The sequence below is a fragment of the Neomonachus schauinslandi genome, chromosome 1 (assembly GCF_002201575.2).
Source record: "Neomonachus schauinslandi chromosome 1, ASM220157v2, whole genome shotgun sequence".
NCBI lineage: Eukaryota > Metazoa > Chordata > Mammalia > Carnivora > Phocidae > Neomonachus > Neomonachus schauinslandi.
This window is the reverse complement of record NC_058403.1, coordinates 53315671-53339371: the sequence shown is the minus strand read 5'-3', so window position 1 is coordinate 53339371 and position 23701 is coordinate 53315671. Positions and strand designations below refer to the sequence as shown.

At 36.2% G+C, this 23701-nt stretch overlaps 1 protein-coding gene across 4 annotated transcripts in view; it reads left to right on the top strand.

Annotated features, from left to right (window-relative positions):
• Positions 1-23312, top strand: part of CD47 (CD47 molecule) — a 46416-nt gene extending 23104 nt beyond the window's left edge. The window contains exons 4-10 of one of the 4 annotated variants that reach the window (XM_044919680.1): positions 9145-9249; positions 10413-10490; positions 11546-11653; positions 12459-12551; positions 17608-17639; positions 18999-19023; positions 21513-23312. In XM_044919680.1, the coding sequence (XP_044775615.1) occupies positions 9145-9249; positions 10413-10490; positions 11546-11653; positions 12459-12551; positions 17608-17639; positions 18999-19023; positions 21513-21517 (446 nt within the window). In that variant the 3' untranslated portion in view covers positions 21518-23312. Of the gene's footprint in view, positions 1-9144; positions 9250-10412; positions 10506-11545; positions 11654-12458; positions 12552-17607; positions 17649-18998; positions 19024-21512 lie in introns of those variants that run through there. The other 3 variants (XM_021692375.1, XM_021692376.1, XM_044919684.1) reach the window with 3 other exon arrangements.
• The last annotated feature ends 389 nt before the right edge of the window (positions 23313-23701 follow it).

Here is a 23701-nt window from a genome sequence, read left to right as displayed (position 1 = left end):
GCAGGGAGCCTGATGCGGGACTCGATCCTGGGACTCCAGGATCATGACCTGAGCTGAAGGCAGTCGCTTAACCAACTGAGCCACCCAGGCGCCCTCCACTGATCATATTTTAAAGAACATGCTTTTGAAACTAAAAAAATATTTTGGTGGCAGTTTTTTTATTTAGGCTCTCCTTAGAACAAGTAAATTGTTGGGGGGAATGTGGAGGAGGGCCTCTATGCTTGATTCACTCAGTCTGGACTGCAACTGAAAGGTGTTTATGATAAGAGTACCTACATATTTGTGGAACCCTTGCTCTGTATGATAGATGCTGGAAAGCACTGACCTGTGCAGTCACATTTCCAGCCCAAAGGAACTCAGTGGGGGTAGGTGTCATCGTTCTCATTCCTATTTTGTAGATAAAAAGGTGAGGCTCAGGTGGGTTAGGCAGTTTGCCCACAATCCCCCAGTTCTTCTCTGGCGGTACTGGGATTTGAACTCAACAGTGCTATTTACCACTACAGTGTACTACCTCCCTGTCCTGAACTTACTTTGAGAACTTTTTATTTCAGGGAGAGTTAACCTGTATCTGGGTACACATACTCAGTAGATGAAACTTACTGGCAGAGCAGACTGTAGACCTACTTTAATTTATTCAACAAGTATGTATTGACAGGGTGCCTACTGATTGTTAGGCATTGGCGTAGAGGCCTGAGATGTGGAAATGAAATGCATATTGCTCCTGGCCTTGTAGCATGCACATTTCAGTTGAGGAAGCATGTAAGTGTGCATGTTCTGTGCCTTCTGTCTCATTTTTGGGCTAGTCATGGATCTGAGTCTACCTTTTTTGGGGTACCCTTTCTAAGAGGCCTCCTGTTTATGGCCTGGGGAGTCGACCAAACAGGAGAGCCCCTCTGTTTTCCACTTGCCGTTCAGCTATGTGTTTTTTAGAGTGTGGTTTCATATAGTCCCTGAGTTATTAATAGTAACTCAGACCCATGACTTTCACTTTCTGGATTTCTAGTTGTCCTTAACTGTTTCAGGTTACCGTTTATGGTCTGTATTTGATCACAGGAGGTTTTCCACAGTGGCTTTTCTAGTTCTGTATGTCAGTCTTTTGGTGGTCCAAGATTCAACTTGGACTTTCCATAGGCTAAACATGTAGTAAAGAACAGGTTGTGCCTTCATTTTTAGGGGAAAGAGTTACTTTCTACCAGAAATGTATCTTGAACTGTATCTCAGGATGTCACTGATCCTACTGAGGAAGAAGCCTGAGAAGACTTTTAAACTCCTGAAGCCAAGCCAGGACTTGGTGAGCCCTAGACCATGTTTTGAAGACAAAGGTTTCTTACAGGGAAATGTTCCTAAACATCTTTGCCTTTATCTTTAACTTACAAACTTTTAAGCAGAATCTTAATGCTTAGCAAACAGCTCAGAGATAACTAGAATCAAACACTGAGTCTTAACCAAAGTCACAAATCTCTAGTAGTAGTACATTTTGGGCACTTTCTTTTTGTTCTGAAAACTATACCAACTCACAGTTTCCCATGCCAATGATGCTTAAGTTACTGGCTGATTTTCAGGGTTCTTCCTTAGTCTTTGGTAGTATACCAGGTAATGTCTGTCATTAAGATGTTTGATAAATGATTTCAAGTGTTGCCCACCAAGATCTCTAGTTCCTATAGGGTTAAGGTTCAGTTCCATACCAACATTCTGAAATTCTTTGAGTCAGGCATATCTATTTTACTTTTTATTTTACTTTTCCTTCCTTTGAACTTGTCTTTACACAAAACTGTGAGACCATAAACATGACCAAGTAAGCTGAAACTCTGCAAAGCAATCTAAAATAAATGCAAAAAAATTACTGTTGCTCCATGACCTTTAAAATTTTTGTCAAAACATTAAAAACCCTCTTACTGTCAGTAATAACACTGTTAGGAAATGGGAAAAAAAAGTAAAACTATTTAGTACATGGTAAATTGAAACTTTAGAAACAGTGAGAATTAAAGTGTTCCATCAAGAGTAGTTTGAATGGTGCTTGCCTTCTTGTTATATAACTTTGAATACAGAACAAGCATCTTTTTTTATGCCTCAGTGAATTGTCATACTCCTTTTAAGGTTTGGATCAGCTTCCAACATTTTATCCTTTGCATTTATAGTGTTATACAATATCTCCAAGAATTTCTTTTATGTGAAGTTTTTTGCCAGAGTCACCACTTCTGGGACATCTGCATTCCTTTTGTCACAACCTACTCACTGTACTGATTTATGCCATTAAGTTCACTTTTACTGAGTTTCTCTGACTTATATATCTAGAGCCTCTTGAATGGCAGTAGTGTTGACATTCCCACAGTTATTTTGTGATGTCATTTACATTTTATTTGATATCACTTCCAACATTACTACTTTATATTTCTTTATTCTTTCATTTTTGCTGCCCTGTTTCCTCCTTTGATAATCCATCGTAAAATATCACATTGATTTATTACTGGGAGACAAGGAAGTTACACAACATACATGCTCTGCTGTCTGTGCATGAACTGAGTAACAGATGTTCAGTGAGTAGTCACCAACGGTCTTTGAAAGAAGTGACATGATTGGTCACTGATCATGATGCACGCCTGGATATTAACAGGGTGATTTGTGGACTGAAGAGATAGCAGTGAAGTTTGCACTTCATGCAAGTACTTAGTTAATATATTGTATTGTCGTAGCTGAAATTTGTACTGCAATTTGGGGGCATTTGTGTTATTTAACTAAACCATGGTAACTGAAATTCATGAATATTGGAAGTGGACCAAGCAAGGACTGCTGTCATTTATTTCAAATTCATGCATTCTAGGCATCCTTCATGTCCTTTTCTAATCCTTGCTCAAGGTTATTCCACAAAGATTTTGGTTACTGCTCAGAGGCATTTGGTTTTATGTTCATGTGGAAATCATTGTTAGGAAATTCAAGGAAAAAAGTCCTCACAACAGCTTTGAAATCCTACTAAGTCCTTGAATCCAATTTTTAGGACTAGCTTATAAATACTGAAAGTAATTAGACCATGAACACACATAAAAAGAATGTAATGGGACAGGGAATTTCTTTGTAGATTAGAAAAATCATTCTGAAGAGTGAGGACATATACTAACTTGCACTAGGAACGTTCTACCCAGGAAGGTAAAATACCATCACAATAAATAATATTACAAAGAATCATTCTGTGACCTGGTTGATGGATTCTATTAATAGGACTTTGTTATTAAGTTTACTCTGAATTCTGTTCAGTAATCTTGAACTTCCAGTGCTTTCCCTTGGTCCTTGCCACATAATTATCACAGTTCTGTTATTAAATGTTTTTATGCCCTGGTGTTACTGTAGGAGGAACTGAACAAAACTAGAGCTCGGCGGTGTACTCTTGTAGAAATGCAGTTGTTATTCCTTCGACCCTTTCCAAATGCAAACGTCCCAACTTCCTGCATACATTCTGAAGTTACAGCACCATCCACAAGACCAGGGAACATTTGGAACCAAGAAAAGGAAGTTAGCATGTTGGACATCATCATCTTTAATCTTCTGCATTCAAAGTACTTACTGCACAGTGTCTGGGCTTTTTTATTTCTGGGTCCTATAGACCAGGCATGTGTCAGTATTCATGTTTACAAAATTGTTTCATCAAAGCCAGTTGGATAGTGTATGGAGTTTATTATAAGATTCTTTTACTTGCCTCTTGGCAAGTAATCAGTTTATGATTGGCATTAATGGTCCTTTTTATCCAGCACCAGATTTGCAAAGCCTTCAGTGTTTTTTTTTTTTTTAGTGAGTATGTTAAATATTCGTAAAATAGTAATTTAAATTTAATTTAAAATTTAAAATTTAATTTAAATTAAAAATTTTGAAATTGTAATTTCACTTTAAAAGTGATCAGATGTGCTTTATCCTGATTCAAAGACAATATTGATTTGCAACTTAACAGATACCAAAGAGATCCTACAATTACTCTCCTACAGTTGTCAGAAAATCGCACTATAATAATGAAATCAAACACATTTCCCTTTATGATTTATTCTTAATCTAGTATGCATTACCCTTCACTGGTTAGCCTTCTTATCTGACCACCAACTCACTAATCAGTCAGTAAGGGACCATCTAAATGTCATGTCTTTAAGCAGATATTGAATTATAGATTTTTGGGTTTTGTTGGTTGGATAGACCGAGGTCTGTGGACCTATATGGGCATATTGAATCCCATCTTTGGAGTATCATGAAAACTAAGGTGGTAGATTTTTTTTTTTTTTTTAAGATTTTATTTATTTATTTGAGAGAGAATGAGAGAGAGAGTGAGCATGAGAGGGGAGGGTCAGAGGGAGAAGCAGACTCCCCGCCGAGCAGGGAGCCTGATGTGGGACTCGATCCCGGGACTTCAGGATCACGACCTGAGCCGAAGGCAGACGCTTAACGACTGAGCCACCCAGGTGCCCTAAGGTGGTAGATTTTATTTGATCTCCAGGTTGATCTGGTAATTTCACTAGAAATTTATCAACTACAACCTGCATTTTGTCTTGTATGTCCTTTATATCAGTTACAAGGAGACAAGAAAACTTAAATGGAGTATCTGTTTATAACATTAGCTGTTTCTTCAGGTGGCTAGAGGGACATGTCATGTTTTATTCACATGAATTTGAAGATTAAATACATGAAGGGTCTCTTTTAGGCTAAATTAGACCCATACCTTTTATTTATTGAATTGGGAAAGAAGGTCAGGGAGTAACATTCCATCCTCCCTCCTGCTCCTTCCCAACACACACACACACACACACACACACATATGAATATAAGGGCCTTGAGGCAGGAGTATTTGGATTTGGCTATTTTGTTCAATGCCAGCATTTAGAGTAGTGATTATCACATAGTAGGTGCATAATCAATTATTGTTGCATAAACTTCTACCTGTACCTTGATTTGTATGATTTGGGCTAATAAAAGGGCCTGCTGCATTGTAGGTACATAGTGAATATTTCTAAAATAAATGAATTAATCAACCTAGCTCATTTCTGAGAAGTAACTTGCTATATTTAATTATTTTATAGAAGGTGTAAAAGGGGAAAATTTTAGAATTCCTAATTTATTGTCAAAAATGTGATAGTTTCCCCATATATATGGTATTCCTTTGTGGCAGCATTAGGGTTATAGGTTTGTGTTAAAAATATGCCCACTGACAACAACAAATGCTGATGAGGTGGTAGAGCCGCAGGAACTCTCATTCACTGCTGGTGGTAATGCAAATGGTACAGCCACTTCGGAAGACAGTTTGGCAGTTTCTTACAAAACTAAATATATTCTTTCCATATGCCCTGGCATTGTGCTCCTTGGTATTTATCCAAATGGAGTTGAAAACTTATGTCCATATAGAAACCTGCACACAGGTATTTATAGCAGCTTTACTGTTCTACAGTAGGTGAATGGATAAATTGTCGTACATCCATGCAATGGACTATTATTCAGCAATTAAAAGAAATGAACTGTCAAGCCATGAAAAGGCATGGAGGCGACTTAAATACATATTAAACGAAGTCAATCTGAGAAGGCTACATACTGTATGATTCCAACTCTGTGACATTCTGGAAAAGGCAAACCTGTGGGGACAATAAAAATATCAGTGATTGTCAGGGGTAGGCGTGGAGGAGAGATGAACAGGCAGAGCACAGAGGATTTTTAGGGCAATGAAAATACTCCATATGGTATCATAATGATGGATAGGCGTCATACATTTATCCAAACCCAAGAGCATACAACACGAAGGGTGAGCCCTAAGGTAAACTAGGGATTTTGGATGATTATGATGTGTCAGTGTAGGCTCATCCTTGGTAGAAAATGTACTGTTCTGGTGAGTGATGGTAATAATGGGGAAAGTTATGTATGTGTGAGGATAGGGGATATAACGGAATTCTCTGTACCTCTCTCTCAGTTTTGTCATAAAACTAAAACTACACTAAAAAAATAAAGTCTTAAAAAAGTATAAATAGTGTTATTGCTCATATTTTATTTGTGTATTGATTTCAGTACTTTTGGCTGAGGATTTTTTTTTTATTGCTGAGGAGAATCCTTTAAAGCATGCTGATTTTTATTTATTTATTTTTATTATTTATTTATTTAAAAATTCTTTTTAGAGTGAGTGCGCACAAGCAGGGAGTGGGGCCAGAAGGAGAGGGAGAGAATCTTAAGCAGACTTCACACTGAGCATGGAGCCCAATGCCAGGCTTGATCTCACTACGCTGAGATCATGACCTGAGCCGAAATCAAGAGTTGATGCTTAACCAACTGAGGCATCCAGGCACCCCAGAGCATACTGATTTTTAAAATTACGTAGATTGTCTTGCCAAACAGCAAGGGAGTTTGATAAGAGCCTGCAGTTAAGGTGTTATATTATCTTTATCTTAATGCTAAGTGTTTAGGAAATCACTTGAATTTATTTTCTGTTACATTTAAAGTTTTGATAGGTTTGATAAATAAGGGTAAGTCTACTTAATAAAGGACTAGAAAAAAATCACCAATAACAGATCCTTGAGATTATTGAGTTATCTGGCATCTATATCAGATTCCTGACCCTTTAGCTATACTGAAAAAATTGGCAGCTGAGTTAGCAACAAGATATTTTCTCCACACTTAGTGTGGGACCTACATCATAAGCAAGAAAATGAGTCAGAAGAAACTCTTTTTAAAGGTTCACTAAAGAAAACGTGGAGATACTCTTTCGTTGCCTATGGTTGCATAAGTTAGACCCCACTAATATATTTGGTAGAAATGGCTGCTTAATTTAAGGAAGAGGAAGGTAGCCCTGAGAAGAAGTAGTAGTTGAACCAATTAACAGGAACAACAGTTACCTCCAACATCCTTACATGCCAAGGTTTGAAAAGGCCATTCTGTGGTAAAACACTCTCAATAGTAGCATTTGCTGATGGTTTATTTTTGTGACTATTGTTAGCATTATTTTTCTCCTAGAGCTCTTCTAAGTCTGAAAAGGTGGAATTTTATATGAAGTTCACACTCTGATTTTTGTTAAGAATGATATGTCTGCCTTTTTGTGTGAACTTCTACTGTACTTTAAGGTGAATTCTTGCCGCTTGATCTTAGTAGCTCTTCTGTGTATTGAATTAAACCTGGAAGAGTCTCATAAATGTTTGATTGATTGTGAAGTACATTTGAAACACAGTTTCTATTTTATAACCCCTTTGCAGAACTTTCAAATTCTATTTAGATAACAGGTATGCATAGGTCTAAGTGGAAAACCTGACATATGTCTAGACAAAGTTTTTTTGGTTTTTTTTTAACCGTATTTGTGCCCTTTGTGACTTATACTTGGAATTTCATCCTAGACAGTGTTTGAGCTTAGAGAATAGGAAAGATGTGAAAATCTGTGCCTTATAATAAGTCAGGAACATGACTGAGTCATAGTCATATAAGTTTCAAGGCTGGATGGATCAAATGAAAGCTTGGGGAACTTGCCAGATTGATTCTCACTCTTTTCTGATGAATGTGGATTTGGTTATTCAGCTTCAGGACGGATTATTGCTTAGCCCTCCATCTCCCCCTAAAGAGATAAAGTTGAGGTTACAATCTAAAGGATGATAGCAACCTAAAATAGGTAGAGTTGTAAAAAAATCTTCAGGTGCCTGCATCGTACCTTAAGATCTTAACTATAGGTTATAATGGGACCCTAGATTTTAATACCTTATATGTAGATTTTGTTATGGTCATTTAGGGGTTTATTTATTCTTTTTAGTATATTTGACCTGTTTGTCATTTTAATGGAAGCAAGTTAAATGCTAAATACGTTTAAAAATCTTCCCCTCAGGACACTCATTGATTAATGGTGTGGAAAATATCATGTGTGATGAAACAGCAGAATTTCAGTCAGTATCAGTCTGCTTTTAGGTTACTTTTATCAACTTTCTTGGTGAAAAATTAATTTTAATATTAACCAAAACAAAACCCAAAAGGTGAATATATAGGAAAAGAAATAGTTAACCCTTGAACAATATGGGTTTGAACTCTGTGGGTCTGCTTATATGTGGATTTTTTTATGGTTCAATACTATAAATGTATTTTCCCTTCTTTATGAGTTTCTTAATAACATTTTCCTCTCTCTAGCTTACTTTATTATAAGAATACAGTATATAGTACATAAAACATACAAAATATGTGTTACTTGACTATGTTATTGGTAAGGCTTATGGTCAGTAGTGGCTATTAATAGTGAAGTTTTGGGGGAGTGAAGTTATACTCAGATTTTTGGCTGCACAGGGTGGGGGAGGTCAGTGCTTCTAACCCCTGTGTTGTTTAAGGGGCAACTATAATATTTTTAAGTGTATCTATTATATTCTTTCAGGGAAGGTATCAGATACTTGACAGTAGAGCTAGCATCAAAAATAGTAACATGTATGATGAGTGCTACTGAGTATTTATGGTTTATTTTCAAGAAATTATTTTAATTGAACAATTTAAGCATTTTTTACCCTAAGGATATCAAGAGGGTGTGATTTGTCCAGTGTTTATTCTGCTTTTTCAAAACAAAATTATCTCGAATTTCATATGCTTTACTAATTTTTTATAAGATGGAATAAAGTTCTCTTTTTCTCAATATTACTATAATAGCCAGTTATTTCTCATCAGTGTTATGTATATCAGTTGTAAACCTCAGGCGGTTTTCCTCCTCAGGGAACATTTAACAGTGTCTGGAGACATTTTTGAGTGGAACCACTGGGGGGCTGTTAACAGCATAGAGTGAGTAGAAGCCAGGGATACTACTAAACATCGTATAGTGCACAGAACAGCCCCCCGCCCCCCCGCGCCCAAGGAGTTATCTGGTCCAAAATGTTAATAATGCCTTAATTGAGAAAGCCTGATATATATAACTTCATTCCTTAAAGGGACTTCATTCCTTAAAGGAGAATAAAGTGTCACCTCCAAATTCAGTATCCATATGTATACTACCATGACAATATTTAGACATTGACTTAATATGAAAAAGATCTGAGGTGGCTTGACATGATATGAAGGAGTTGTTCCAAGATGATTCAATTATAGTAAGTTATCAGTTTGTCCTTGCACTTTATAAGTTATAGAAGTGGCTTTACTTTTTGTGATTGGGTTCATGTAATTCTTTGTTTTCTTTTTAAGCAATTAAATATAAATCCAGTCTTGTGAAGGAGAAAACCATTTTATTTGTTGGTGGACTAGTGCTCACTATAGTTGTCATTGTTGGAGCCATTCTTTTTGTCCCAGGTAAGAAACACTGTTATATGAGGGAGAGAGGATTGATGGAGATGAGGGGCTGGTGAGGTGGGGAGGGAGGTGTTAGTTTCCTAGGGCTGCTGTAACACATAACCGCAAAGTGCGTGTCCTAAAACAGTAGAAATTTTCTCACAGTTCTGGAGTACATAAATCTGAGATAAAGATGTCATCAGGGCCGTAATCCCTCCTGAGGTTCTAGGGGAGAATCCATTCTTTGTCTCTTCTAGCTTCTGGTGTTTGCTGGCAGTCTGCAACTCCTTGGCTTGTGGCACCATAATTCCAGTTTCTGCCTCCATGGTGTCTTTTGAATCTCCCTCTGCCTCTGTCTTACAGAGACACTTGTCACTGCATTTAGGGCCCACCTGGATAATCCGGGATAAACTCCTCCTTTCAGGATCCTTAACTTAATCATCATTTGCTATATAACATAATACTCTTGCCACAGAAGTTAATATTCACAGATTCCAAGGATTTGGAGGTGGGCATATCTTTAGGGCCATCTTTCAACCCACTGTAGAGGCAAACTTCATTTGCCAAGACATGGAAGTGGGAATGAATGTAGGAAGTCTGTCTGAAACCTCTTGTGTTCAGAGGATGGGAATGGGGTGGAAAGAAAGGGTATATGGCCCATGGAAAGACAGCAAAGGTAGCCTGGGACCCACAGCGTGGACTGGAGAGAGCCATTGTTGTTTTTGAGCTGAATACAGTATAGATATAATGTTTAGGAACATATATATGGCAGCTCTGTTTGCCTCTGGAGTTAGAACACAGGGTGGAAGGAGGTGAATTCAGAAGATTACTTGCGAGAACAACTGTTTTGACTTTGGGACAGATTGAACATAGCCAGTGAAGGGAATGGTAAGAGGTGACTCGAGAGTTTCTCCCTGGAATTCTGTAAGGTAGTTGAAGAGGCAAAACCAGTTTAAGGTTTTGACATGTTGAGACTTAGGTGGTGGCGTTTATATGTCATAAGTTTGGTCTTAATCTGAAAGTAGTCATTTTGTGTGAAGTTTTGGGAGAAATGTATTTTTAAGCCTTTTTAAGTTTGTAAGAGGAGTATTGAGACTGATACATTTAGTAAGTTCAAGTACTTTAACTTCCTATAGAATAGGAAGTATGTAGGATAATATTTTAAATATTATTTTTATTAACAGGTGAATATTCAACAAAGAATTCTTGTGGACTTGGTTTAATTGTAATTCCTACAGTGATATTAATATTACTTCAGTACTGTGTGCTTATAATAGGTGAGTATTTGTTATAACATGATTTTGTCTGCCTTTTTCATTTTAAAAACAACATTTTTGGTTAAAATATTTCTTGTATTTTTTTTTTTACAACTCAATAAAAGTTGGCTTATTAAAAGATTTTCGAAGCTATTCTTTGTGACATTTTCCCTGTATGGATTAAATTTAAGGTTAGCTTAGGTTTTCAAGGCATTCTGTTATTTTGTAAAAAGTAATTTTCATATATCTTTGATGCTAGGCAGTGGGTTTTTCAAATTATGTTATATAATTTCTTAATGATTATCTTCACGTTTTTATTACAGTTTTTTCAAGTTATAAGTAGATATTAAACATACTTTTTCTTTTTTGCTAAGCCTCTGTTAAAAAAACAGGTTCTACAAAATAGGGATATCAATTAAAAATAGTGGAAATATATATCTTTTTTAGTTATTGGCAAATCTTAACATTGTAGTTTTAAAAGATGATACAGATATCCAACCTATAGTTGATATAATCTTCACTGCTTTTTTGGAGTCAGTCACTAACATATTTTTGTCATTATTATCATTATTATAGTCTGTTTTTTTCTATTTGTACATTTAACTTTTGGTCTTAGAGCTTATCCCTGGCTTGATTAAAAGTTATTAATTTGTTATAAAATCACAGATCTAGACACACAAGACAGAGGTTGTGATGTTTACAAGGGCGTGTTTGCATAATGGTTCTCTCCACCAGAGCAATTTTATGTGCATGTGGCAAAGTCATGCATAATAGCCATTCATACTGTAAAATGTGCAAGTGTGGTAAAAGCAGCACTGTTCTAAGATTTTGGGTAAAAAGCACCAGTCCAGCTGAGCTCACTGTGAAGAAGAAAAAAAAAAGACTGCTGAATGTATGAATCTGGAACTAACTACTTGTGTGACAAAGCAAGGTTAAGGTCATTGGGGAAGAAGCTACCATCTGACAAGGAAATCCGGAGTCAGTCTTTGGTCACTGGATGTTATTTTTGGTTGCACGGATTACAAGGAGGTGTGATTGCTTCTTAAGTGCTCTCAACCCAGTCTTTCTTCCTCTAGGTGTTCGGATTTCTCCCTTCACCATTGCCATATTAATCCTTCAGGTACTGGGCTATGTGCTTTCTGTGGTTGGACTAAGCCTTTGTGTCTCAGGTAAGGGCCATGTTCTTCTCTAGTCCCAGTTTGTCTCACTAGGAATTTCTCGTGGACAGAGCTCTTCTTCCTCCTCTTTATCCATTCACCTACTGAAGGACATCCTGGCCACTTTCAGTTTTTGATGAATAAGAATAAAGCTACTATAAACATCATGTGCATGTTTTTGTGTGGACCTAAGTTTTCAGCTTCATTTAAGTAAATACCAAGGACTATGATTGCTATGGATTGTTAAGAATATATTTAGTTTTGTAACAAATTGCCAAACCGTCTTCCAAAGTGGCTGTGCCATTTTGCATGCCCACCATCAGTGAATGAGAGTTCCTGTTGCTCCACATCTTTGCCAGCATTTGGTGTTGTGAGCTTTGTGAGCTTTTCTTTTTTTAACTCTCATTTTTTTTCCCCACTGAGAATAGTGTTTCCGTATTACCATGAGAATATTGGCTGTATATGGCCTGTGGGCTGATTATCCTAGCAGCCAAACTGCTACGCCTACATTTGCAGGAGCATTTTTTTAAATAACCAGGCTCCAATTGGTTGGAACTTTAGGCTTTATGCACTGTTTTACATTAATCTTGATGCGATAGGTACATGTTATGCAAACATTTTCTTTTAATAATTTGGAGTCCTTTCACTGGCTAAGTGAATAATGTTGAATATATATATAGATAATTTTTGTTTCTTAGTAATTAGAAAAAGAATTATTCTCCTTAAAACTTGATATATTACTGTTATTGTTGGGTCTTTTAAAAAGTTCACTTATTTCATGTAGATTTCTAACATAAAATTTCACTTGTTTTTACAGAGTGCACCCCAGTGCATGGCCCTCTTCTGATTTCAGGTTTGGGTATTATAGCTCTAGCAGAATTACTTGGATTAGTTTATATGAAACTTGTTGGTAAGTCAGTCTTATTTTTGTTAGCCTATGCCAAGAACTTCAATATATAATTTGGAAAATTCTTTTGATTGGCTCTTACAATTTATGACTAAAGAAATTTATCAGTGTTTCCAAAAATGAGAAAATACCGTGAATGCAGCTATATTTTTTAAATAATAAAATACTAAAATTGGAATGATTTGGGGGTGATGAAAGAGGGTAGAAGTAATATGAATTTATGAAAAGTTTAGATGATAGACTAGCTTAAAAGAAAATGGCTTTGTTTTAAAATGTATAGACTTTTTTATACCACCTAAAAGGAGAGAATGTTGAGGATTCATTTTAATAGGAAAGGATTTTTAATTGGCCCATTGGTTTGATGAGAGCTAACTCTTTCACAGAGACCCTGTTTGTTACTTGCTGTTCTTGCAGACTGTTTGCAGACCTTGACACCCCGAAGTAGACGTGTTGAAATTCAAAATCTGTCATTTTTGTTAAAGAACAGTGTCCTCTGACTTTACTTGACTTTAAAATATTTTTAGTTAAAACTAATATAAAAACATGGAGTTTTAAAATTTAAGGCCTTACTACCTTTTTAAAAATTTGTTTTTAAAATCCAGTATAATTAACATACAGTGTTATGTTAGTTTCAGGTGTACAATACAGTGATTCAGCAGTTCTATACATTACTCAGTGCTCATCATGATGAGTGTACTCTTTAACTTTCATCCCCATCACCTGTTTTACACATCCCCCCCACCTCCCCTCTGGCAACCACCAGTTTGTTCTCTATATTTAAGAATCTTATTTTTTGTTTGTCTCTTTTTTCCTTTGTTTGTTTTGTTTCTTAAATTCTGCATATGAGTGAAATCATATGGTATTTGTCTTTCTCAGACTGACTTCACTTAGCATTATACCCCCTAGATCCATCCATGTTGTTTTTACTACCTTTAAAATCAATTGTTAGTAAGTGGGGAGTTGGCTAATTATTTCTGAACTTCATATTTAATCTGCCAATTTTCAAATAACAGATTTCTATATAAATTCTTATTTTTTATATATAGAGGCAGGTGCTTTTAGCTAGTATGTTGTCTTATTTAAGCTAAAAATGTTCCCTGTAATTGGTTTACATTAGTATCCTTTTAAAAAAATTTGTTTTTTATTTAAGAAGTAAAGCAAAGCAAACTCTTAAGCATTTGTCAAAATAATCAAAAGTTGCCAAATAATGGAGTAAAAAAATCAGTGTTTCTGCTTTAGGTGAACTTTACTGTGTTTACAAAAATTAATATAAACCTTGAATTGTTATAGTCAAATAATTTTCCATATGACTTACATAATACTCTCAAAGAAATTTTACCTTTGTTTCTGAACTTCAGTTTTTGCTGACTGATGAATGAGTTCGATTTTGTTATATATTCTTTGTCCCTATTTGGTTAATGCTTATTAGATAAACAATTAAAATACTTAACTAAAATCTCCCTATCTTTGGTTCATGTGTTCTTAAGTCAGAGTCGTTTCCTCAATGAAATTTTCTTAGTTTGTGACTCATAAGTCCATAAAACACAATGAAGATTTCTCAGCAGAATGGTGTTCATTTAGTAGCTGTCAGAAGCATCACATTATGAATGTTGATACATACTCTATTTTTGTTGAATATTCTAATCACCATTTGTGTGGTTCTTGAATAAGACACTGCTGGTTATGTTGCTTCTTATGAATGCTTGAGAACAGTATGTGACCTGCAACATGATGTAGTATTATGTGTCTTTGACTGATAGTCAGCTCTCTGTTCTTTTTATTCCTCATTATCTAGATTGTACTCCCTTTTATTCCCATGCTCCCCCAAGCCTTCCATGTCTAAAGAATGATGCTCAGTAGAGTTGCCAACAGGTCTGGAATGCTGACTCAGGTGGAAATAGGCATCAGCTAACTGCCACCTCCTGGGCCCTGCTCTCTCCCTTCTCCATCGTTTACATCCCAAAGAAGCTTGTGAAACCACTGTAATTACACACATACTGTTTTCACCTTAAAAATCAAACTGAAAGTGAAATCTTGAAAAGGTCCCCAAATTATTTTTTCTTTATCATAGTTTAGCATATATAAATACATCACATGTAAGTTAAGAATTTAGTCCAATTTTATTGACATTTTGAGAATATTCTAAATTAACTTTCCAAATCAACTTGTCTGATGCCAGAATTCAGAGGCACACCTTCGGTCAGTTGAAGGGCAAGAAGAGAAAAGGTACAGGAAAGTTGCTTTTTAGATAATGTGGTAGAATAGGAAAATTGATGTGTTTTTCTTAAAATAATCTGAATGTGTAAGTGTGAGTATACGTAACATTAAGGTTGCAAATTTTAACATTTTTATCAGGAGGTAAAAATTGTAAATGTTTCCAAAATAAATTTTACTCATTGCTGATGCTCTGTTTTGGAAAAGCTTAATGAATGTGTCTTGACTTCAAGGCAATAAAATCCTCAGTTTGTTGTTGTTTTTGTCGTTAAAATCCAAGCTGACTCTTTAAGAGTAAGTTAATGGCCCTATGAGAATTTTAACTTTTGTTGTTTTTATTATTTCCAAGCTTAAATTTGTAGCCTTAATTGTTACTCTAGAAGTAAGATTTTTAAATTTCATTTCCTATGGTCTTTTTAAACCGTGTTGGATTTCATTTTTTTACTGGAAGCATTTAAGTTTTGCAAAATGAAATTGGGGCTAGAAATAACAATGTGAGATCATACAGAAAATTAAATAGAACTAACTAAACTCACTAGAGTTAGGCTTGTTGTTTGTATGCGTCATTAATATCCATTATTTGTAAGAGTCGGTACTTGTTCATTTTTTGTTAAAGTCATTACCACTTAGTTCAGTATAAGTGCATATAAACGTGTTTTGTTACAAATCAACCTACTAGTACATAGAAACCATATTTATCACAACATCCTAGTTGTTTTAGAAGACATGGAATATATATATATAATTCAGTGATATTTTGTAGCCCATTGTTAAGGAGAGGTGAGTCTGATATGAGTAGGAAAATTATTCCTGAAAATTTAAAACCTAGAAATACATTTATACTGTGTGGTCAGATGTTTCAGGGAGAGAAGAATAAATCAAGAAGAAACCTTGCAAGGGAGCTTATATGGAATCCTTAGGGCTTGTGGTTTAAAAAATAAATAAAATAAATATATTTTATGTATAATAGTTTTGTATATAAGTATGTATTTAATAATATATTAATATATATTATATAAAGTGTGTTATATACTTATAAATATATATAAACTATATAGTTAACATATATATTTGTGTATATATATGTTTAACTACATACATATGTGTAGCTGTCAGTGCCTTAGGTCCATTATAGTAGCAGATAAACCATAGTAATTTTGTCACGATGATCATATGCCTATGGAAGAAGATTGGCTCAAGTGAAACTAACTTCTGCACCTTTGGGTTTTATACTGGTAGTGGGAGCACAGCTGACTTTTATCCCTCTGAATCATTGTTCTTTATAGAGCTCTTTTTCAGAATGGTCTAGCCAAAATGTGATGTTCCTTGGACCTGAGAATTGGAACTCAGAAACTATTCTTTATACATTATTCAAACAGAAAAGGAGTTACTTGGAAGTTCTTAATAATAACAGAGAAGGGAATCTCCTGAGAGCTGGGACACAACCAGGCCTCGTAGGGACTGGAACAGTAAGCAGTTTAGGAATTGGAAGTATCCGATGCATTTCTAAGAACTGAGCCACCATGTTGCCCTCTAAGTAATAGGAGTTTGTCAGTGCCCATCTGCCAGTTATACTATTGAGTTCTTCTCTGGTTCTTTCCCTACAAGCTTATCCTCCTCTTTATGGCCTTATCTTGTATTTTATTTTTGTCTTCTCACTGATAGTTTCTCTTACCTTTGTCTTTAAGCCTTGAGCTTCTCTCCTGGCTTGCTGTCTCTATGTCACCTTCCTTTCCATCACCAACTTTCTGGTCTTCTTTCTGTTTCTCCTCTTCATGCTCCAGTGGGAGAGAGAAACTTTTCAGGCTAGTCAGTCGCTGTGGTCTCTGTTTGAGAGAGTCTGTCAGCTTCTGGCTAGTGTGTACATTGGCTGCCCTTGGGTAGCGTCTCACTCCCATTGCCCATCGGCTTCGGAAGCTTTGTAGGGGTGGGCATGGAAGAGGAGTGGCAGGAAGTAGAGTGCACAGAACCCTAGCGCAGTCCCTGGGGCTTGCCTGAGTCTGCTCACAGTCAAATCCAGGCTTCCATCCAACCCCCGGGACAGTGTAATTGACTGTCCTGTAACATCACTCTCCTACCAACTGGCTCACAGGATGTTGCTGGTTGATGCTTTTATATATGTAGGACTCATTCTGTGTTTAGGACTGGCTTGAGCTGCTCTGGGACCTTCTCACTTGGCTTTGTAAGGAAGTTCTCTATTTTTCCCTGTGCAGCTAGAGTAATATTTTTTCCCTTTGTCACTTTCTTCATGCCCTATATTCCTTCATCTCCATTAACCAGTCCGTTCAGAAGCAGTGGCAAGGGTGACTTGGAAAGCTGAGAAGGAATACATAGAGAAGAAGTTGATTGTGGCTAAAACTAGCTGCTTAGAATAATTCATTGAACTGAGAAGGATCTGAATATTTTCTTTAGTTTGTTAGCTGTTTGGAGCTTTGAAAACGGGAAAGATGGAAGCAGAGGAGAAGACTGGGCCACAAGGATCAAGAACAGTGAGCTAAGGACAGGCAATGGAGTAGGGCGTGGAGATTGGTCATTGCTACATTCTGTCCACTTTCTGGCTGGGCTGAGTAGGGGAGGGGTATAGAGTTCACAGTGGGGGTGAACAGATGATAGCATTTTTCAACAAGAAGTGTAACAAATGACTGATTTGGGGGAAATAATAGCATGTACAAATGAGAGAATGTAGATGTTTTATTTGATGTAGATGGATCATTTGATCATTTTATTCTATCAATGTATATAATCATTTGCAATTAATCATTATATAGTCATTGAAATGAAACATTATATTGCCTTTATTTGTTTCACTTATTCAGTTCATTTTCTCAATTTTTAATTATATCAGCTTCCAGTCAGAAGACTATACAACCTCCTAGGGTAAGTTAAACTTTCTTAAATGAATTGGAAATGACCACTTGATGGTTTTGACTGAGGAATGGTAATTGAGATATTGAAGCCTTTTGCTCTCTGTTTAGTGGTATGACATCAGATTAAGAGAATATGGAAGTCATTTCATGACTTTGCATGAATAGATCCAACTTTCTTTTAAAACCTGTTTGGTCATTTTAGTTGCAATAGAATAGAATCAGTGATTCCTTAAGATTGTGCTGACTTCTCAAGTGACTTCTCACTTTCTCAGAACTGGAAAGGTCATGTGTAAGAATAATGGTTATTATCTCTGCTGAAGGAAGCTGCCTCACCTGTTGGCTCCATTTGATGTGCACATACAAAGTGATATTTCAGAAGGCTTTAAAATGAGGGAGAGGGATTCATGTGAAATTGATTTCATTAAAAATAATCTATAAAATAAATGTAGATATTGCTGGAACATATCTGTTCTGAATTAGAATCTATTTCCCTTCTTCCCCCATTTTACAAGTATTTTTCTTCCTCCATACTGTACTGTAGTTTTCACTGTGTCTTGGATACCTTAATAAGCTATCTAAGAAAATTCCGAGAAAAGGAGCAAATTTAAGAGATAAACTGAAACGGATAAATGAGCACGTGAAAAAAAAACCCATGTAGTGATTGGTCATGGGACAGGCCCAAGAACTATTTTCTCGAAAGAAGGTCTGGAGAGGTCACCTTCCTAGAAAGGAATAATGGTAGCTCTATCTGGAAGGCCAAAATCAAGACTCCTGTCTGTGGCAGGAAGTGGGAGATTACATATATTCCTTAGGCCTGAAGAGCCTCAGAAGACATGCCTGAGAGGCAAGGGGGCCTAGGGGTGAATCTTACCACAAGTGTTTATGCTAAAAAGATGGGTGCTGTAGCTACATTGGTCACCAACAGCCAGCAGTGTTTAAAGTGCCTCTGTTGGAGATAATCCAACCATTGGACCCTTACATCTTAACACATTTTCTTTCCTTGTTACTGAATTCAGTTTGCATGATTTGAAATGATTCTGCTTTGGTCTCATCTCTTGTTTAACTCTTTTATTTATTACTGTATTGCTATTTATGTTTGCACTTTTTGAGAAGTTAGAATTTCTTGAACTAAAAGAGGCAGAGTGGGTGGGAAATTCTGCATAGAAAAAATATTAAGATTAATACAGTTATTATTAAACTGTTAGGTAAGCTTGGCAAGCTTTGTTTTTCTTTATTGCTTTATTTTGTTTTTAGACTGTAAGATTCACTCTTAACTATATAGTTTAAATACTAGCGTATATAAATTTTAGTATAAAAGGACATGAAATAAATTCCATTTTTACGTAAATATATTTTAAATATTTTCCAGAAAGCTGTAGAGGAGCCCCTTAATGGTATGTGGTTATTACCAACTTGTATATTCTTCTTGATCCATTACCTGATCATAATTTAAATAGCCTCCCAAAGCAGTTAGAATGCTCTATCTTTTTGCCTTGGGAAAAATCTAGTTTGTTTTTTGTTTTTTGTTTTTCCTTGACCCCTCTTTTCTTGATTATTCAGAGTATTGCTATTGTAATGTTCTTACCTCTGAGAAAAATGCCCTGTTCAGTATCTCTCCAGTAGTTGCTTGCTCTGGCCCAACGATATTTGGGTGAGGGGACCTTTGCCTTATATTAGGCAAGATGAAGTGTAACACCCCCAATAGAGAAGAATCTCAATTAATTTCAGTTTCTGATTTATAAATTTCAGATTCAGGCTGTCACCATGGAATGAGACCCAAGCATCTCACTTTCTTTCTCCCTAAGTCTAGATCTGTGTTCTCAACTGACCTTGTTTCCTTTGTGGGGTCTGTGGGTATGATCCACAGAAAGGCTTTTGTAATAAAGTAATAGAGTTAAAACTAATTTGACTTTATAGCTGTGGAATAGTTAGCATGATATTACTGTGTATTTATTTATTTAGAAATGATTTCTAATTGTGGAATCTTACTAACTGCCTGCTTGGCTTGTTACTAATTCTTAGCATTTAAAGAATCAAAAGGAATGATGAATGATGGTAAGTATAAAGTGCACCTACAATTATAGTTGGTTAAAATATGAACAATGAAAAGAAGTAAAATGGCTTCTTGAAAGTGTGCTCTTTTTTTTATGTAAAAGGGACACTGTCAAATCATAAAGGCCTGCATTTCTTGATTTATAAAACTTAAATCTCCTTAAAGTTATAAAACAAGTGCTAGAAAAGCTGTAGGGTGTCACTAATCAGACCCTCCAATCATATTGCTCATAGCAAAGCGAAATTACTGCTTTTTAAAAAACATTTTTCAGCTGCAGTATCTGGTGACTAACTTTTAAATGCTTTTTATAACACACATAGATAATCTGGCACAAATCTTTATCATCTTGACAGAGTTTCTTTCGTGCTTGTGTTGGCGATTTGTTGCATTTAATTCATGGGGACTTAATATCTCCGCTTTTCTAAGCAGGACTCAGTTCTGTCCTTTCAGGAGAGGATTTAAGAGAGAAATGTTTAGTCAGTCGAGCTTTTGCTTCTTGTTTTGGAACTCTGGGCTAATAACTTCTAATTTTTATTGAATATTTCAAGGACATACTTGTTTTTAAAAATAAGTCGGAGATACTGAGTGCTATAAGTATTCATTTTGATTTTACCTTAAGATGCTTTGATACTTCAGTTCTGTTAACATGTGACAAGTTTGTTTTTATCTTATCAAAAATTTCTTCATACCTTTGATATTTGCAGTCATTCCTTGATCATGTAAATAGTTTGCTATTTTAATGCTTTAACATCCGTGACCTACCTCCTCACCTCTGTGGCAAAGTGCAGCCTTTAACACAAGAGGCTGTGTTCCCCTGAGTGCAATTAGTTTTTGCATGAGATTAAAAACACGCTGATTATGTGTTGGTGGACAGAGTTTAACACAAGGCTTAGGCCATGTTTGACAAGGAATCACAGAGCAATTCCACTTTTGTAAGTTTGTGTCACAGCTACAGCCTTTATTACAAAGACGTGTGTTTTGTTTGCCAACCACCACCCTCCTAAAAAATAAAAAATTTTAAAAAAGAACCAGCCCCTGGAATTGTGGCATGGTTTGTCCATGTTTACATTCTCGTGATTTATTTTTAATTTCTTTGCTTTTTTCCTGCTGTGGTGTCAGTCTTCTGAAGCTGTATGAGGAAATGAAACTCCTTTTGTTTTCAGAAAACTAGTACAAGAGCCTCGAGTGCCTCTTCCTTTTTTTAGAACCACTGTATCAGTAGGTAGAGTAGTTTTTGTGTGTTCATAGCACACAAATCTATGATGACCTTTGAAACTCCCTTAATTTTGCTAATATTTATCTGTTTAGAATTTGTTGGCTTTTAAAATAAAAAACAAAAACAAAAACCCTGTGTTTCTGGTGGGCTTGATGCTCACAGTGTGTCTGCCTGGTCAGTAAGTGAGTTTCAGACTAACCTTCTAGTGACCACAGTACCATTTTCTCTTCCTCTTGCTCCAAATCAACATTTTATTTCACTTATATCATGAATGGTAGAGGTCTGAAATGAATGGGGTATAATATTATTCTGTGATCAATATCTTCTGCTTTGAAAAATCAACATCTCTTGGCTTAAGAGCTAACCTAGCAAACTGAGATTACCAGACTTTGCTGATTTTTATTTTCATTTGGCATTGGCCTTTTACTTACTACAACTAAAAAGGCTGGTGATTTGCCGGGTTTGTGACCTTTGCAAATCTAAGATTAAATACTTTTTCTTTATTTTTAGATATCGTATATATGACAATTCCAGTTTTTTAAAATACATCAACTTGTTAGTGCATAGAAAATAGACATGAATAGTGATTATATGTTCATTTTTCAATTTTCCAGAGTAACTGAAGTGAAGTGACGGACTCTGATTTGGAAAGTAGTAAGACGTGAAAGGAGTACAATTGTGTTTGAGCACCATGGCCTTGGTTCACTGTTCAGGAGAAGAGAACAAGAAAGATAACTGGTTCTCATCTGTGGAAAAAAGTAAATCATTGACCCTTAAATGATTATTGTTACAGTTTTTATTCAGAGCATTTGTAATGTAGTTAATAAAAGAATTGTCATCTGTGTTGTGTGCCCAATTGAGATCCAGTTTTTTGTTGTTATTTTTACTCAGTTAGGGGCAAGAGTAGAGTGGCCAACTTCCAAGAATGATGCCTTTCAGATCCTAGGGTCTCTTGACTTTAGGTCACCAGTTTAAATTGGTTCAAGGTGAGAATTACCTGGCGCTACCCTCGTGGTTTCCCAGAGAGCTCTATGAAGAACAGTGGCTTCCGTAGAACCTTTAGCAAACTTGGGTTCACGGCCACGTTGGCAGTTATGGCTGGTGTTAGCCGAATACGGTCTGTACCACTTCTGGGTCAAGGAAATAGCAAATTTAAGAACAGACAGGAGTTTGCTTGGGAATATCTTGAATGCTGCCTGCGTGTGATGTGATCCGGCAGGAGATTGTGGTCTTCATTCTTGGGGGTTGCCATTCACACATTTCTTCCTTCGACATACAGTGTAATGAATCCTTTCCAGATTTAGAGTAATTTTATTGATGGATGTGTTTTTCTTTTATTTACACAACCCTTTAAATCCTGTCTTGTCCACCTGTTATTTGCTTCTGCTGTACAAGATGTAGCACCTTTTCTCCTCTTTGAACATGGTCCAGTGACACGGTAGCATCATTGTAGAAAGGAGCCAGACTTATTCTCAGAGAACTATGTTCACACTTCTCAGCAAAAATAGCGATGGTTGTAACATATGTATTTCCTTCCTCGGATTTGAAGGCACAGTCTACAGTGTCTCTTCACTTTTCTGATCTGGGGCATGAAAAACCAAGATTGAGATTTGAACTATGAGTCTCCTGCATGGCAACATAATGTGTGTCACCGTCAGGCCGACAGGCCCCCCCGCGACAGGGTGGTTTTGTTACCATTGTATCTGTGTTGCATGATAAGCACTCATCTTCCTTGTGTAGTCCTGCCTCTGTAAGCCCCTCACTCTAAGATCGGAAAGTAAAACAAAACCCCCCACATCTCCTACCCCCATTAGAAGAAAATTAACGTTTCTGACAGTCGTGATCGCCTGGAGTACTTTTAGATTCTTAGCACTCGTTTTCTTCCTTCGCGGGTGTGTGTGTGTGTGTGTGCGGGCGCGTGCACAGTGTAAGATAGGCACGTGCATCTTCTGTACGGACAACAGCGGGACAGTACGGACAGTACGGACAACCTACAGGAGAGCAAATGTTAATTTCATGCTTTTAGTAACAACATTAAAAAAGATCTTTATTGGGTGGACTTATATTTGATGCGAATATTTGATCACTTAAAACTTCAAAAACTTCTAGGTAATTTGCCAAGCTTTTTGACTGCTCACAATACCCTCTAAAAATACTAGTAATTCTTCCTGTCTGTGTAATAGTAAGACATTCATATCTGTAGTTACATTACTAATAGTTATTTCTTAGTCCACTGAATGTTCCCATGTGCCTCTTTTATGCCAAATTAATTGTCATATTTCATGTTGGGACCAAGTGGTTTGCCTCTGGCAAACCTTATGACCTGCTGATGCTTCTCAGAAAACTGAGCAGACTACGAAGACAGCTCTTCTTGGAAAAAAAAAAAAAAAATTTTCTTTCCTAATTGTGTTGCTGTCCAAAATATTATCATATGTAGAGGGAGCTGTATTCCTTTATATAAATCTGATGGCTCTTGCTGTTTTTTCCTCTGAAAATATATTTTACTAATATTGTTTGTTACTTTGGAAATCAATTTTGATGAAAGGAGGAGAAAAACAGATGAAAAAGATCCAGATACCTATTCTCTATTAAGAAAAAGTAAGGCATGAAAATCTTTATAGCAAACTTTTTTATAAACTCAAGTTGTACCTTTTAATATGCAATAAGCTCTCATTTATTTGGGGTTCAGTCTTAGGACCTATCCATCACCCTTTGTGTTCTCTTTAACACTGTCTTCTGAGGCACTCACTGCCCTAGACAACACACAGAGGAAGCAGGAGAGATGCCAGGTGACATCAACTCT